A 15518-nucleotide genomic window follows, 5' to 3' on the forward strand; every position below is an offset into this window, starting at 1 on the left:
ATAATACTTAGTGCTACTAGTGTCAGAGTAAGATGGACACCCCTCAAAACGAAGAAGACATGGAAATATTTGGACAACTTTTTTTTTTTTTTTTTGGTAGTTGTAAATGGACAACCTGCCTTTATTTTATTTTTATGTGGTGTTGAGGATTGAACCCAGTGCCTCACATGTGCAAGGCAAGCGCTCTGCCACTGAGCTACAACCCCAGCCCAACAACTCGCTTTTTGATATTTACTGAGGAGCAACAAATGTATTTATAACAAAACCCTGCAGAATGTTGAATAAGATGCAATAAACTTTGGGGCAGTCCTCCTCAGTGATGACACTGGCTGCTCAAGACAGTTTGCTGGACATGGGAAATCTCACAGCGCGGCAACACCGGGGAAGGCAGAATGCGGCACCCTACATGCAGTGGGGTGGGGTGTGGGTGACTGTAGAAGCCCTGGAGTCACGGAACCAGGATGAATTCTGGGTCTGCCACTAATAACCCCATGGCTTTGGGCAGGTTCCAGTCCAAGTCCAGTCTTATGCCATTCAGCTCACAGGGTTGCCATCAGATGCAAACGAGAATACCTTAAGTCTGTGAGCTCAGAGCTCCCTCCAGCAAGACCTCGTGGTGGCTCACCTCAGCATACCTTAGAGGATTTCAGAGGAAGGAGGCCTTTCACAGTGCACCTAAGGCCCCTGAATTAGCTTCTTAAGGTTGCTTTAACTAGAGAACCACAAAAATTAAAACGTATTTGTGTACAGCTCTAGACATTGGAAGTCTGGCAACAAGCAGTGGTCAGGCCATCTTCCTCCAAAGGCTCCAGGTAAAGCCTTCCCTGCCTCTTCCACGCGCTCTTTGGCCTGGGGCTGCATAACTATGCTCTCTCATGCTTCACACCAGCTTCTCCTTTTCTCCCTGTGAGTCTGAGTTTTCTCCAATTCTTTTATAAGGACACTTGCCATTTGAAGTATGCTCTATTCAGGTAATCTACATTACATTCATAGGAAATCCTTAATGTATCAGTTTTCCACAGAGGGTATATTCACAGGTTCTGGAGGTTAATATGTGGATGAATCATTTTGAAGTCACTATATTACCTACTATTGGACCAAACCATAATCCCTTTAAAATGGCAAAGTTACTAAAGGGCTCTAAACACTAATAACTAAGATTTTATTATTAATTCAATATTTATGTTAGTCAGCTCTCTGCTATTATAATGAAAGGCCTGAGGCAACTAACTTATAAAGGGGAAAGGTTTATTTTGGCTCATAGTTCTGGAGGTTTCAGCTCAAAATCAAGTGACCCCATGATTTTGGGCCTCTGATAAGGGAACGCATCATGGCAGGAATTTGTGGTGAAGCAGAATCAATTATACCACAAGCCTGGAAGGAAAGGAAAAGAGAAAAGTTGGGGTCTCACCACACCCTTAAAAGGCATGTCCCCCAATATCCTAAGGATCCCCATAAGGCCCTAACAACTCCCAATAACACCACCCCAGGGACCAAGCTTTCAGTACACAGACTCTTGGGGGACATTCAAGATTCAAACTTATAGCAGTATTCTACATCACCAACTTTCTACAGGAAGCTAGAAGTGATGAGATGAAGTAGCTCAGGAATTTGACTTGTTAGGCAATAGGGAGGCTACCTTAGCTTACTCAGTCCGCTATAGCGAGGTACCATACACTGGTGGCTTATCCACAGAACTCTCTCTCTCACAGTCCCAGATCGGTCACTTCCTGGTTCACAGATGGCAGCTGCTCACTGTGTCCGCCCTTGGTACAAGGGCTGAGGGAGCTCTCTGGCTTTTTCTACAAGGACACTGATCCCAGGCACACGGACTCCCTGCTCATGACCTGATCATCTGCCAAAGAGGCCAGCTCCCAATGCCATCACCTGGGGTTTAGATCTCAACATATGAACCTGGGCGTATGCACTCAGACCACAACAGATGTGCATCACACAAACATTACTCACCAAATGCAAGAAGTTCAACACCAGAGGAGACAGACATTCACATGTGAAAACCCTTCTTTACCACAGGAACAAGGATGGTGCCTTGTGCACACTGAGACCATTTCAAAAACAAAATGTCACACCACATTCAACGTGGCCAAACCAGGCAGACCCACGGGGGTCTGGCTGCTCTGGGGAGGATGCTGTCCAACTGTCAATGATGCTCATGTGCAGTTTCCTCTCACCTTCTATGTAGAGGGGCTCCACCACATCATGGTTGATCAGCTCGAAGTTCTCATGGCCAATCCAGTGCTCCACATTTCTCTTTCTGCCTGTGAAGAAGTTGTCCACCACGGTCACCTCATGGCCATCCATCATGAGTTTGTCAGTTAGGTGGGAGCCCACGAACCCTGCACCTCCGGTGATCTGCATTGGGACACAGCGTGTGAGACACCCCGAGAAAGGCACAGGAGAATACTGTGATGGCTGACATCATGGGGGCACATCTTTGGTGCACTCCAACTTAAAATTCTTTAAGATGAGGGAAGAGGGGCTGGGGTTGTGGCTCACTGGCAGAGCGCTGGCCTCACACATATGAGGCACTGGGTTCGATCCTCAGCACCACATAAAAAATAAACAAAATGAAGTGATTGTGTTCAACTACAACTTAAAAAAGCAAAAAAAAAAAAAAAAAAAAAAAAAAAGAGGGAAGAGGAGGGAAAAGTTTTTAAGGCAGGATCTCTACACTCACTCCAAAACAAAGAAGTGACACTGTGAATTGCCAAGAAGCATAAAATGTTGAATTACCACTCAGTGAATGATACAGAAAAATCACAGTTACATGTTTCAAAATGTCTTCATAGGAATCTTTTTACATTAAATGTTTCTTGTTTTTACCACAGATGAGATGAATAACATCCCTTACAGTTGGCCCTCCATATCTGGGGTGCCACATCCACCCATCTAACTGGCCATGGACTGAAAATCTAGCTAGGCCTGTGATGGTTATGTCCACACTAGACATTTACAGACTTTTTGTTGTTGTCATTAATTCCTTAACAATACAGTACAACTATTTATATAGCTACTTCATCTCATCACTTCTAGCTTCCTGTAGAAAGTTGGTGATGTAGAATACTGCTATAAGTTTGAATCTTGAATGTCCCCCAAGAGTCTGTGGGCTTGGATAAGTAACGTAGAGTTGAGTTAAAGTATACAGAGGATGTAAATAGGTTCTATTGAAATACTAAGCTGTTTATATAAGTGACTTAAGTACTCAAGATTCCTTTATCCTCAGGGAGTCTAGAACCAATACCCCAGGGATAATAGGGACAAGTACATTTGGTTCCAATACTACAACTAAAAAAAATAATCAGCAAAATGTAAAAAAACAAAAAAAAAACAAAACAAAAAAAGAATTATATTTAAATTGGATTAAGCATGTCAAGAAAAATGTTATCTTTCAAACTGTTTGTGAGAACAGGTAATTGATGCCATTTGAGAACCAAAGAAAAAAGTGAAGTTTCCCTGTTGGGTTAATGTCTGAGGGAGAACATGATCACTGCACAGTGTCAACTAACAGCCCAAAGCAAAATGTCAGCCATTGTCAGCCATGAGGGATCAGGACAGGAGCTAAGCAACAATGTGTCCTAAACCCGAAACCATCTCAAATGTCAATTTTGTTTGAAAAAAGTTCTTGAAAATGAATAGGAAGATTTTATTCAAACTGAACTGTGTAACTGGAGGTGACCAAAGAGAAAAGGGCTTCCTCTCCCAGAGGGATAGGAGAAGTACGAGTAAAACCACCATCTGGGGAAATAGATTTGCAATTGAGCCACGTTCCTGTCATGTTCTGTCTAGATGCCATTTCATCATGATTCTAGTTCCCTCCTTACTTCAAGTTCAACTTACAAACCTAAGTTCCTAGGTCTATAGTGTAAAACTTCTATTTTCCAAGAATTTACCTGCTCAACTGAAATCTCACAATGTGATATTAGCCACAGGCGAGAGAAGGTAAAGCCAAGCAAAGAAAGAAGATGGGCAGGAAGGGAGAGTATTATGGTTTATATCTGGAAGGTCCCCCTGCATGATCCCCAATGCAGCATGGTTAAGAAGAGGGGCTTTCAGGCAGTGACTGGATCATGATAGCTCTGACCTTGCTAGTAGATGAATCCCTTAGCCAGTTTGGTCCACTGACTGACGAATGGTAGGCAAGACCTAGCTGAAGAAGTACGTCACGGTGTTCCCCAGAAGGGTTTTATCTTCATTCCAGCTCCTTTCTCTCTCTGCCTCCTGGCTTCCATGAGCTGAGCAACTTTCTTCTACCACGACTTTCTGTCACAATGTGTGGTCTCCCCTCAGGCCCAGAGAAATGGACTTGACCAATCATGGACTGAGAGCTCTGAAACTGTGGGCCAAAATAAGCTTTTCCTCTTTAAGTTGTTGCTGTCAGGTGTTTTGGTCACAGTGATCTAAAACTGACTAACACAAGGAGGCAGTGTTGGGCAGACTCCAAGGAGAACCAATTCCTAACCACTAACTAGGTCTTTCCATTTGTTCTGATGAAGATACTGACAAAATGGCTTAAGACAGAATGGTTGACAAAGAAGCTCTGATTGTCAATAGTTTTCAACTAGCCTGAGAGCATCATTTTCTGAACCCCCTTTGCTTTAGAGATAAGAAACTGATGATGCAGAGAAGTTTGATTTTTTTATTAAGATCCTCAGATGATCAAGGCATGGCAAAATAGACCTACACTCTTCTAGTTACAGGCTTTCTACAGTACCTGTCAATTTGTCTAGTTTGTGCTTTTCTCTTTTTTTTAACCTATAGCACCCTTGCTGCTATCGCTTGGATATGTTATGTCCCCCAAGGGTCCCTGTGGTAGAAACCTGTCCCCTGTGTGGGGATGCTGGGAAGATGGGACTTTTAGAGATAAAGTTCAGGCCACCAGGGATGCCCCTGGAATGTATTAATGTAGTTCTCATGGGATTCCAGTTAGTCCTCACAAGAGGGTCACCATAAAAGATCAGGCCTGGCCTCTGCCTACTCTCCTATAATTTCTTCTTCCCCACAGACAGCTGCCATGCTACCATCTACCAGGAGGTCCTCACCATGCGCCAAGGGATGGGGCAGTCGCACCTTGGATCTTCAGTGTACAACACGGAACGCTCAGTAGACCTTTTTTCTTTAGGAAGTACTGATCTTCAGGTACGTTACAGAAACACACTTACATTTTACTTATGTACCTGCATAATGATTATGAGAAAGGATTTTCTTGGAAAATATCCTATATTCAAATTTGATACACCATTACTGTTTAACTCATGGGATGAGATTTCATTTCATTTTAACTTTATTCTGTACCTCTTTACAATATCTCTCTAGTTTTTAAATCAGAAAAAAACAAAAAAAATTTTAACAAAAAACTTAACCCTTTTTAAAAAATTACACAATTACACACATACACACACATACTTATATATTTAATTGTTGATGAATCTTTGTTTTATTCACTTATTCACATGCAGTGCTGGGAATCAAACCCAGTGCCTCACACACGCGGGGGAAGTACTCTACCAGTGAGCCACAACCCCAGCCCCTTAACCCCTTTTAATGCAACTCTGTATAGTCATATGCAAGTGTTTCTGAAAGGAAGATATTCTGTGGCACCCTAACATTATCTCTGCATCCAAAATACCTGGCTGAGAGCCTGAGCTTGCAAAAACACAAATATAGTATATTACATTACATGATTCCTCTAATATTTCATAATATACAAAATCCTTGGAAGCACCTTAGTCTTGATTAAAATGCACTAGAATTCTGTATTGTTTTAAAGTAACTTCTAACATAAATACTTAAAATTTATGTAACAGATGAATAGTTATAGTTGTAATTTTTTAATCCCTTAGGGAAGTGTTTCAAATGAAAGCAAAACGCAAGACTTCTCACACGGAAATAGATTAGAACTTCGACAGCTTTGCATGACGCGGAATATATGAGCTCATCTCAATGTGCTTATTATACTTTTTGTCCTAGTGAGTGCTAATAGGCAATTAAAATTGTCCAGTTCAAGGTCAGCATTCTAACTCAGGCTGCTCAGCAAATCAGCAAAGAAAATTATATTTCCAAATAAATCTCTTCTTTGTGATAAGGCTTAAACAATTATGGAAAAGGTATATAAGTTTTTAACAACAATGCCAGACCTGGGCACCAATCAAAGGAGATGATATCTCATTAGACAGGACAGATCACTGGCACGTTCCAAACAGAAAAGGCCAAGAATAGTGGATTCTGGTCACCTCTGGTAATTTCATGGTGAGAGAGGCAGGAAAGATCAAAGTCTACTGCTCCTACCCAGAACCCTGATTGTAGAGTAGAGGTGTTATTTTACTCCCAGCTCTGGCTCAGGCATTGCTCCCTGAGGACAAAGTTAGTCAACAAAAATAGAGTATGCCAAAGTTATCCCCAGAGGAACTGACTTTATTTGAAAGAGAAAATGGTAAAGTTTAAGCATAAGGGTGTTTAAAAAAACCCAAACAAACAATGGAGATACGGCTAGTAGGATGAAGGTAGAAGTGGTTGCTCTGAGAATAAAAAGTCAAAGTCTTGGACAACTAGTTTAACATAGAGAACCAGAAAAAGAAATACTTAAGAGTCCTCTGTAATCAGAACAAACCCCAAAGACCGGTCTAAAAATCTACCACTTTAAAGGGGTCAGAATTTCATTAAATCAAATAGTAGCATAATTTATAACAGAGCACTTTTTTTTGGTTTTATTTATTTATTTGTTGTTCAAAACATTACATAGCTCTTGACATATAATATTTCATACATTTGATTCAAGTGGGTTATGAACTCCCATTTTTCCCCCGTATACAGTTTCAGAATCACATCGGTTACACATCCACATTTTAAAATACTGCCATACTAGTGTCTGTTGTATTCGGCTGTCTTTCCTATCCTCTACTATCCCTCCTCCCCTCCTAAACAGAGCACTTTTGAAAGAACAGTGCAATCTAGTCAGCAATCACTGGAACCTAACAGCTGAGTGTGATACCAAACAAGACAGTTTAATCAAGAAATTAGGGAAAGAGACTGTCAATGACAACCTGCTAGAGCCACCACCATCCCAGGAGGTGTGGACAAGGATACAGTCTCATGAGGAGCAAAAGGCAGAAATATCATGATGTTGAATAGCGAAACAGACTTCACTAAAATAGAACAGCAAAGACACTCAACAAAAAGAGCAAAGAAAAATAAAAACAAGTTGTGGAGAAGCAGGGGAATAGCACCCAGAAATGTAACCATATACTGCTTAAAATATCCAAATTTTTATAAGAAATTACCAAACAGATAAAGAAGCAGGAATGTGTGACTCACACACAGAGAAACCACCAGGCAAAAAAACTTGCCTGTGAGAGGGCCCAGATGTCAGATGTAACAAAGACTTCAAAGTGGCCATTGCAAATACGTGTAAAGAACTAATAGAAACCATGCTTAAAGAAGTGAGGATATAAAATGAAACACGTGAAAATTCTGGAGTTGAAAAGCAACAAGACTGAAAAGAAAAATTCAACAGAGGGATTCAATAGCTGATCAAAATTGCCAAAAGAATCAGCAAATTTAAGACAGATTGAGAGGACTTCTGTAACCCACAGAATAAATTAAAAAAAAAAAGAAAGAAAAAGAAAGGATATTAAATAGAACTTCAAACAAAAAGGGGATACTGTTAAGTGCACCAACATACATGCAAATGGAACATAAAAAAGGAGGAAGACAGGAACAGATAAAAATATTCACAGAAATAATTGATGAAATTTCCTGAGCTTTGATTGATGAACATTATCAGTCTAAATATTCAAGAAGCTCAACTTTAAGTAGGATAAAGCCAAACAAAAATAATTACACATACATAAATCATACCAAAAGTGTTGAAAATCAAATATAAAGACAAAAATTTGAAAGCAGTTATACCAAATTTACTACAAAATTCATTTGTTTCAGAGGGCTTCAGAACGTAACATTGGTTGAAAATTTGGCAACTGCAGATGTGATCAGATAAGGTCAAATGAGATTAGGGTGGAATCCTAACCCCACAAGAGAGGCACATAGGGATCTATGTGATGATGGAGGCAGAGATTGGAGTGCTGCCTCTCCACAAACCCAGGAATGTTACCTGAAGCTGGAGAAAGTCATGGAACAGAAGGATTCTTCCTTTATAGCCTTCAGAGAGGGTATGGCTTTGCTACCACCTTGTTTTAAGACTTTGAACTTCCAGAAATGTGAGAGATTAAATTTTCATTTTTTTCAAAGCCATAGAGTTGGTAATAATTGTTACAGCAGCCCTAGAAGTGAGTACGGCAAAAGAAAGACAGTGACGTATCAAAGTCACAAGGAATTCCCAATGTAGTTAATAGCTAACTTACTGCAAAAAACAATGGAGAATGCAGTAAACGACATATTTAAAGTGGGAAGGAGAAAAAAACTGATAGTAAAGAATTTTATATATAATCAAAAACAATTCTAAAAACAAAATGACATTGCCAGAGCAAACAAAAAGTGATAGAAATCATTGCTAGCAAACACACAAGAAATACTAACAAGTGATCTTCAGGTAAGACCATCTGGTAATGATCCCAGAAAGTAAGGGGAATCCACAGGAAAAGGAGAGGGAAGAAATGGACCAATAAGAGAATAAAATAATTATCCCAAACCATAAAATTGCATATCTTTCATCTTTGTTCTTAATTGATTTAAAAGCAATCATATTAATACAACAATGTGAATATATTTTTGCAACAAAAAAGAAACTTAATTGTTTATAAAACAAAACGACATTTACCATTGTACTATTAGTCCTACAACATATATGAATACATGTGACAATAGCAGCACAAACAGCCAAGTTGTCATATTGCAGCAAGAAATGAAACCAAAAGTTGATTCATTCTCAGGAAGAAATGGGGGAATTTAGTAACAAAAAAGGTTCACCTAACCAATTCTATAAAGCTACCCTGGTTCTCCTTTACTCTCAGCTTCTTTAAATTACATTAAGTGATAATTACATCAACACAGTATTGGTTTTATAATACTGGCAGACACAAGTAATATATGTAACAATAATACAAGAGTGGGAGGGTGTTACAGAACTATATAAGAGTAAATTTTCTATATGTCAGTGAAATTCAATTAGTAAAAATGAATTAGATATAAGATACATAAGTACTACAGAATCAGTAATAAAATTAATTTTAAAAGTTAAAAAAATCATTAAGATAACGCAGGTGTTATATAAGAATTTATTTAAAGCAAAAGAAAACAGTAACAGAGGAATATGAACAGAAGCATGAGGCATATAGAAAAGTTAAATGGCAGTTATAAATCCAACTATCTCAATAACATTAAATGTCAAAGGATTAAACAATCCACCAAAAGGCGGAGATGATAAGAATGCAAAAAAAAAATCCAATAATATAAATATTTAAATGAGGCACACTTCACATTTAAAGACAATGAGCTGAACACAAAAAGTTCTAAAACATAGTATACAATCAGGAAACAGAAAAAGTGGCTACAACAATGTCAGATAAATATGCTTTAAAATATTAAAATAGAGGCCTTTTATAATGACAAAAGGGTAATCAGGCAGATATAACACTTATAATCATTTATGTACCTAACAAGAATAACCCAAAATAATTGAAGAAAAAATGAAAAGAACTGAAGGAAGAAATAGAGAATTCAACAAGAATAATTAGAGACTTCAATCTGCCATGCTTATAACAGGACCATGCAGAAGATTAGCAAGGAAACTGAAGACTTAGAAAACACTATAAACCAGTTAGACATAAAACAGCTACATAATACTCCAACCAACACTGTCATAACACAGATTCTTTTTAAGAGAAATGAAATATTCTTCAGGTTAGACCACATCCCATTCTATAAAACAAGCATCAATATGTTTGAAAGGATTTGAAGCATACAAGCGTGTTCTCTGACTACAACAGAATGAAATCAAATTATCAGTATGCTATGGTTTAGATATGAGGTGTCTCCCAAAAGTTCAGGTGTGAGACAATGCAAAAATTTTCAGAGGTAAAATGATTAGATTATGAGAGGTGCAACCTAATCAGTGGGTTAGTTCGCTGATGGATTAACTGGGTGGTAATGGTAGGGCAGATAGAGTGTGGCTGGAGGAAGTAAGTCACTGGGGTTGTGCATTAGGGGTTTATATTTTGTCCCTGGTGAGCAGAGATCTCTGGTTGCTATGTTCTGTACTGCTTTCTTCCATCACACCCTTCCGCCATGATGTCCTACATCACAGATGTCCTACATCGCATGTCCTCCACAGCTCTGGAGTTGGCCAACCATTAACTGAATCTCTGAAACAGTGGGTCAAAATAAACTTTTCCTCCTCTATTTCGTTCTGGTCAGGTTTTTTTGGTCACAGCAACATAAAGTCGACTAAAACACAGAAAGCTGAGATAGTCACAAGTTTGTAGAAATTAAATAACACACTCCTGAATAGAAGAGATCAAAGAAGAAATCACAAGAAAAATTGGAAAATACTTTTGAGATGAATGACAATGAAGAAGAATATACCCAAACTTATGGCATGCAGCTACAGTGGTGTTTAAAGTCAGATTTATAGCTGCATGTGCCTATATTGAATAAAGAAGGATCTTAAATCAATAATCTAAACGTCTATCTTAAGATACTGGAAAAAGAAAAGCAAACTAACCCTTCAACAGAAGAAAGAAAAATTTGAACATAAATTCATAAAAACAGACTAGGAAAACCCAAGAAAACCAATAGATAGTTCCTTAAAAAAACAACAACAACAACAATAATAATATTGGCAAATTTTTAACTAGACTAAGGAATAAAGAGAAAATATTCAAACTATTTAAATCAGAAGTGAAAAGGGAAAATATTACCGAACTCAGAAATAAATTATAGTGAAGCAATAGTGTGACCAACTATTTGCCAACAAATTAGACAACTTAAGTAAAATGGAGAAACTCCTAGAAATATACAAGGTTATAAGGGCTGATTTAAGATACAGAAAATCTAAGACTGAATTAATAAATGAAAGGAAAAGAAAACCCACAAAAAATTACTAAGAAAGTCCAAGCCCAGAGGGCTTCTTTGGTTAATTTCAGTACACGACTAAAGAACAATCAAAACCAAGTCTTCACACACACATCAATCAATCAATCAATCAATCAATCAATAAAAGAGGGGAATACTTCCCAATCTATCTTGAGACCAGTATTACTTTATTAAAAAAAAAGAAGTCACAGACCAATTTTCCTTTTGAATATAGATTTACCATAACCAATTGAGATTTATTTCACATATGCAATATTGGTTGTCAACTGAGCAAATTAGGAGGTAACTTCCTCAACTTGACAAAGGGCATCCACAAAAAAGCCACACCTAACATGATATTTAACTGTGAAAGATTGAAAGGTTTCCCACCCTTCAGGATCAGAAACAAGGCAAGAACATCTGTTGTTTCCACACACAGTCAACATTGTACTGGAAGTTCTGGGCAAAGCAATTAGGCAAGGATATGAAATAAAAGATATTCATATTGAAAAGGCAAAAGTTAAACTGAGGCAGAAATTTGGGGATTAAAACCAAGTCTCAAAGAGACCCATAAATCCCACTGGAATAAAGAAGCACCCGTCAGCGTATAAGAAACACTGATGAAAACATGCCAAGCATGAGCAAAGCAGCCCTTTCCCTTCCACAGAACAGCACAACTGAGGCGAAGCTATGTAACCAATTTCACCTCTAGGTTAGCCTCTGGCCACCATCCCTCTATGAATATTAAAACCTCAGACCAACGCAAGGCCAGATAGTCTGCACCCTCTCTCTTGCCCTCCCAGGGTGTAATCCTTGTTTTCCTAAATAATTCTCTGCTTGTGCTTCTACCTGGTGTATCCTCAAGTCTTTTCTGTGACATTTGTCAAGAACCCTACTAATTCTGAGGTCCTTCTCTTTGGAACATTCTCCAGTGATAAATCTACTTATAATTGCAGGTAACATTATCTTGCATTTAGAAAACATGAAGAAATCCAATTAAAATTACTAAAGCCAACCAATGAATTTAACAAGATTGCAGGATACAGCAAAATAATCAACTGGTCTCAATACACTTTGCACATACAATAAAGCTAATAAAACAATTCCATCTAAAATAGCAACAAAAACAATTAAACACTTTAAATTTAACAAAAGGAGTATAGAACTTGTATTCAAAAATTTAAAAAATAATAAAATGTTGAAAGAAAGGAGACCTAAAACAATGGAAAGACTTAGAAAGCTTATGGGGCTGGGGTTGTGGCTCAGTGGTAGAGCATTCACTTCGCACGTGCGGGACCCTGGGTTTGATCCTCAGCACCACATACAAATAAATAAGTGAAATAAAGGTATGGTGTCTAACTACAAAAATAAATATTAAAAAAAAAGAATTACAAAGCTTACTATTAAGATGGCAATATTGTCCATAATGATCTGTAGGTTCAGTGGTTTTTAAAAAAATTCTCGGATACTTGTCTAGAGGAATTGACAAGCCAATCCTAAAATCATAAGGAATTGCAAGGAATCCCATTATGGTTTGGATATAAAATATTCCCCAAAAGCTCCTGTGTGAATGCAAAAATGTTGAGGTAAAATGACTGGATCGTGGGAGCTGTAACCTAATTAGTGCCTCCGAGTTTGAATGGATTAACTGGGTGGAAATTGTAGGCAGGTGGTCTGTAGCTGGGGCAGGTGGGTCCCTGGGGGCACACCACGAAGGGTTCATCTTCTACAGACCCTTCCTTTTTCTTTATCTCCTTCCTGGCCTCATGAATGGAACAGTGCTCCTCCACCTCACCCTTCTGCCATGATGTTCTGCCTTACTATGGGCCAGAGCAATGGAACTGGCTGATGATGGACTGAATCTCTGAAACCGTGAGCCAAAATATAGTCTTCCTCCTCTAAGTTGTTCTTGTCAGGCGTTTTGGTCATAGCTATGAAAATATGACTAATACAGATGCAAAATAGCCAAAACTATCTTGGAAAAAGAATGAAGTTAAAGGAATCATACTTCCTGACTTCAAAACTTACTGTAAACCTATGGTAATCAAGACGATGTGATACTGGCAAAGGACAGCCAAGTAAATCTATGGAGATGAGCCTCTAGAAGGAAATACTTACATTTATGATCAACTATTTTCAACAAGGGTGCCAGGACAATCTGATGGGCAGTTATGAATCTTTTCAACATACTATGTTAGGCAACTGGGCAGCCAGATGCAAAAGAATGAAGGAACCTCATGTAACTCCATATTCAGAAATTAACTCAAAACAGGATATAAACCTAAATTTAAGAACTAAATCTATAAAACTTTTAGTAGAAGACATAGTAAAGTTTTATGACTTTAGGGTAAACAATGACTTAAATATAACACCAAAGTAGAAGCAACAAAAGAAAAATGGACTTGGTTGACATTAAAAACTTTGGTGCTTTAAACAACACCATCAAGAAAGTGAAGACAGTTCATGGAGTGGGAGAAAATTTGTGTATTAAATACCTGATAAAAAATCTATATCTGGCTCGATTCTCAGCACCACACATAAACAAAAAAATTCATAAAGTTCTATCAAAAATCTATATCTGGATTATCTAATGCACTCTTATAAGTCAATAATAGAAAGGAAAATAATCCAATATAAAAGTATCTGAGAGGGGCTGGGATTGAGGCTCAGCGACAGAGTGCTCGCCTAGCACAGGTGGGACCCGGGTTCAATCCTCAGCACCACATAAAAATAAAGGCATTGTGTTGTGTCTATCTACACCTAAAAAAATAAAAAAATAAATAAAAGTATCTGAAAATAAATTTCTCCAAAGATAAGAAATGGCCAATGAGCACATGATAAGAAGCCAGCATCAGCCGGGCGCAGTGTCGCACATCTGTAATCCCAGTGGCTCAGGAGGCTGAGGCAGGAGGATCAAGAATTCAAAGCCAGGCTCAGCATTGGCCAGAAGCTAAACAACTCAGTGAGACCCTGTCTCTAAAAAAAAAATAGGGCTGGGGATCTGGCTCAGTGGTTAAATGTCCCTGAGTTCAATCTCCAGTACATGCCCCCTCCCCAAATGCAAATCCAAACCACAAACAGAAATCACTTCACACCTACAATCAAAAAACCAGACAACAATGTGGAAAAACCAGAATATCACACATTGCTGGTGGAAATGTGAAATGGTGCAGCTGTTTTGACAGTCTGGCAGTTTCTCAAAAGGTTAAACATAGAATCACCATTTGACTTATAATATGTACGTATAAATAACATGTTTTATTCACATAAAATACTGAGACAAGCTACAATATGAACAAAGCATGAAAACATTATGCTAAGTGAGAGATACCAGTCACAAAAGGATAAATATGACATTATTTCATCTATAATAAATCCAGAATTGGTAAATCTATAGGACAGAAAGGGCTTGAGCGTGGTGGGACTTGAGGGGACAACAAGTAACCATATAGCTGGCTTCAGGGTTTCTGGGGGTTCTAAGTTGGATACATGAAGGTTGCACAACTCTGGGATTATATGAAAAATTATGGAATTGTCCACTTTAAAAAGCAAATTATATCTTAATAAAGCTGTTAGTTAAAAAAGTGTAAAGGCATAATGTCTTCAGTTTTCTATAGGATAGTAAAATAGGGCTTCTTTACTGGTGAAATTTGTATTGGTGTTTGCTTGTTTATTTACTTATTTATTTTTATGTGGTGCTGAGGTGTTCTACCACTGAGCCCTGTTTTCATGTTTAACAAGAAGACTATTAGCCAAGGAAGCCATCACCGTATTTACCAAAGTGGTCTTTGAACCAGAAAAAGTTGAAAATGTCCGGAAGTTTCACACTTCCTCAAAAAGCTAAACATAAGATTATGTGATTCAGTAGTTCTACTCTTAAGTATACCCTAAAACTAAAAACCTATACTCACACAGATGTTTTGTTGTAGCATTGTTCATAACACCCTCCAAGCAGAAACAACTCTCAATGTCCAACAATTGAGACATGGATAAACAAATGAGGTCCATCCACAAAATGGAATATTCTTCAGCCATAAAAAGGAACTAAGTACTGCTTCATAAAACAGTATGGATGAGCCTGAGAACCATTATTATCAGTGAAAGAAACTAGTCACAAAAGACCACATATGTGATCACTTCATTTGTATGAAATGTTTATAAAAGGAAAATCCACAGAGACTAAGTAGCCCTCTGGGGGAGAGGTGAGAAAAAGTGCGTGCTCACCGGTACAGGGTTTCTTTTTGGAGTGATGAACATACTGTGGAATTTTATGTGGTGCTGTTGCAGCTATACAATCTACAAACCACTGAACTGGTACTTGAGAAGGTTGGATTTTGTGGCATATGAATTCTCTCTCCATTAAAAAAAAGCGTCTTGATATTACAAATATTAATCAGATGTGCAAACTTACCAAAATTCTTTTTCGATCCTTTTCTGATAAGAACTTTACTGGTGGGTATTTCTGGGTAAAG

At 38.1% G+C, this 15518-nt stretch overlaps 1 protein-coding gene across 4 annotated transcripts in view; it reads right to left on the reverse strand.

Moving 5' to 3' along the window:
* Uxs1 (UDP-glucuronate decarboxylase 1) overlaps positions 1-15518 on the reverse strand; it is a 94696-nt gene that overhangs the window by 42201 nt on the left and 36977 nt on the right. For 2 of the 4 annotated variants that reach the window (XM_078028898.1, XM_005339084.4), the window contains exons 5-6: positions 15458-15518; positions 2193-2373 (exon numbers count right to left, since the gene is read on the reverse strand). In XM_078028898.1, the coding sequence (XP_077885024.1) occupies positions 2193-2373; positions 15458-15518 (242 nt within the window). The remainder of the gene's footprint in view (positions 1-2192; positions 2374-15457) is intronic. The other 2 variants (XM_040270891.2, XM_040270892.2) reach the window with 2 other exon arrangements.

Source organism: Ictidomys tridecemlineatus, chromosome 12 (genome assembly GCF_052094955.1).
Source record: "Ictidomys tridecemlineatus isolate mIctTri1 chromosome 12, mIctTri1.hap1, whole genome shotgun sequence".
In the NCBI taxonomy this organism is placed as follows: domain Eukaryota; kingdom Metazoa; phylum Chordata; class Mammalia; order Rodentia; family Sciuridae; genus Ictidomys; species Ictidomys tridecemlineatus.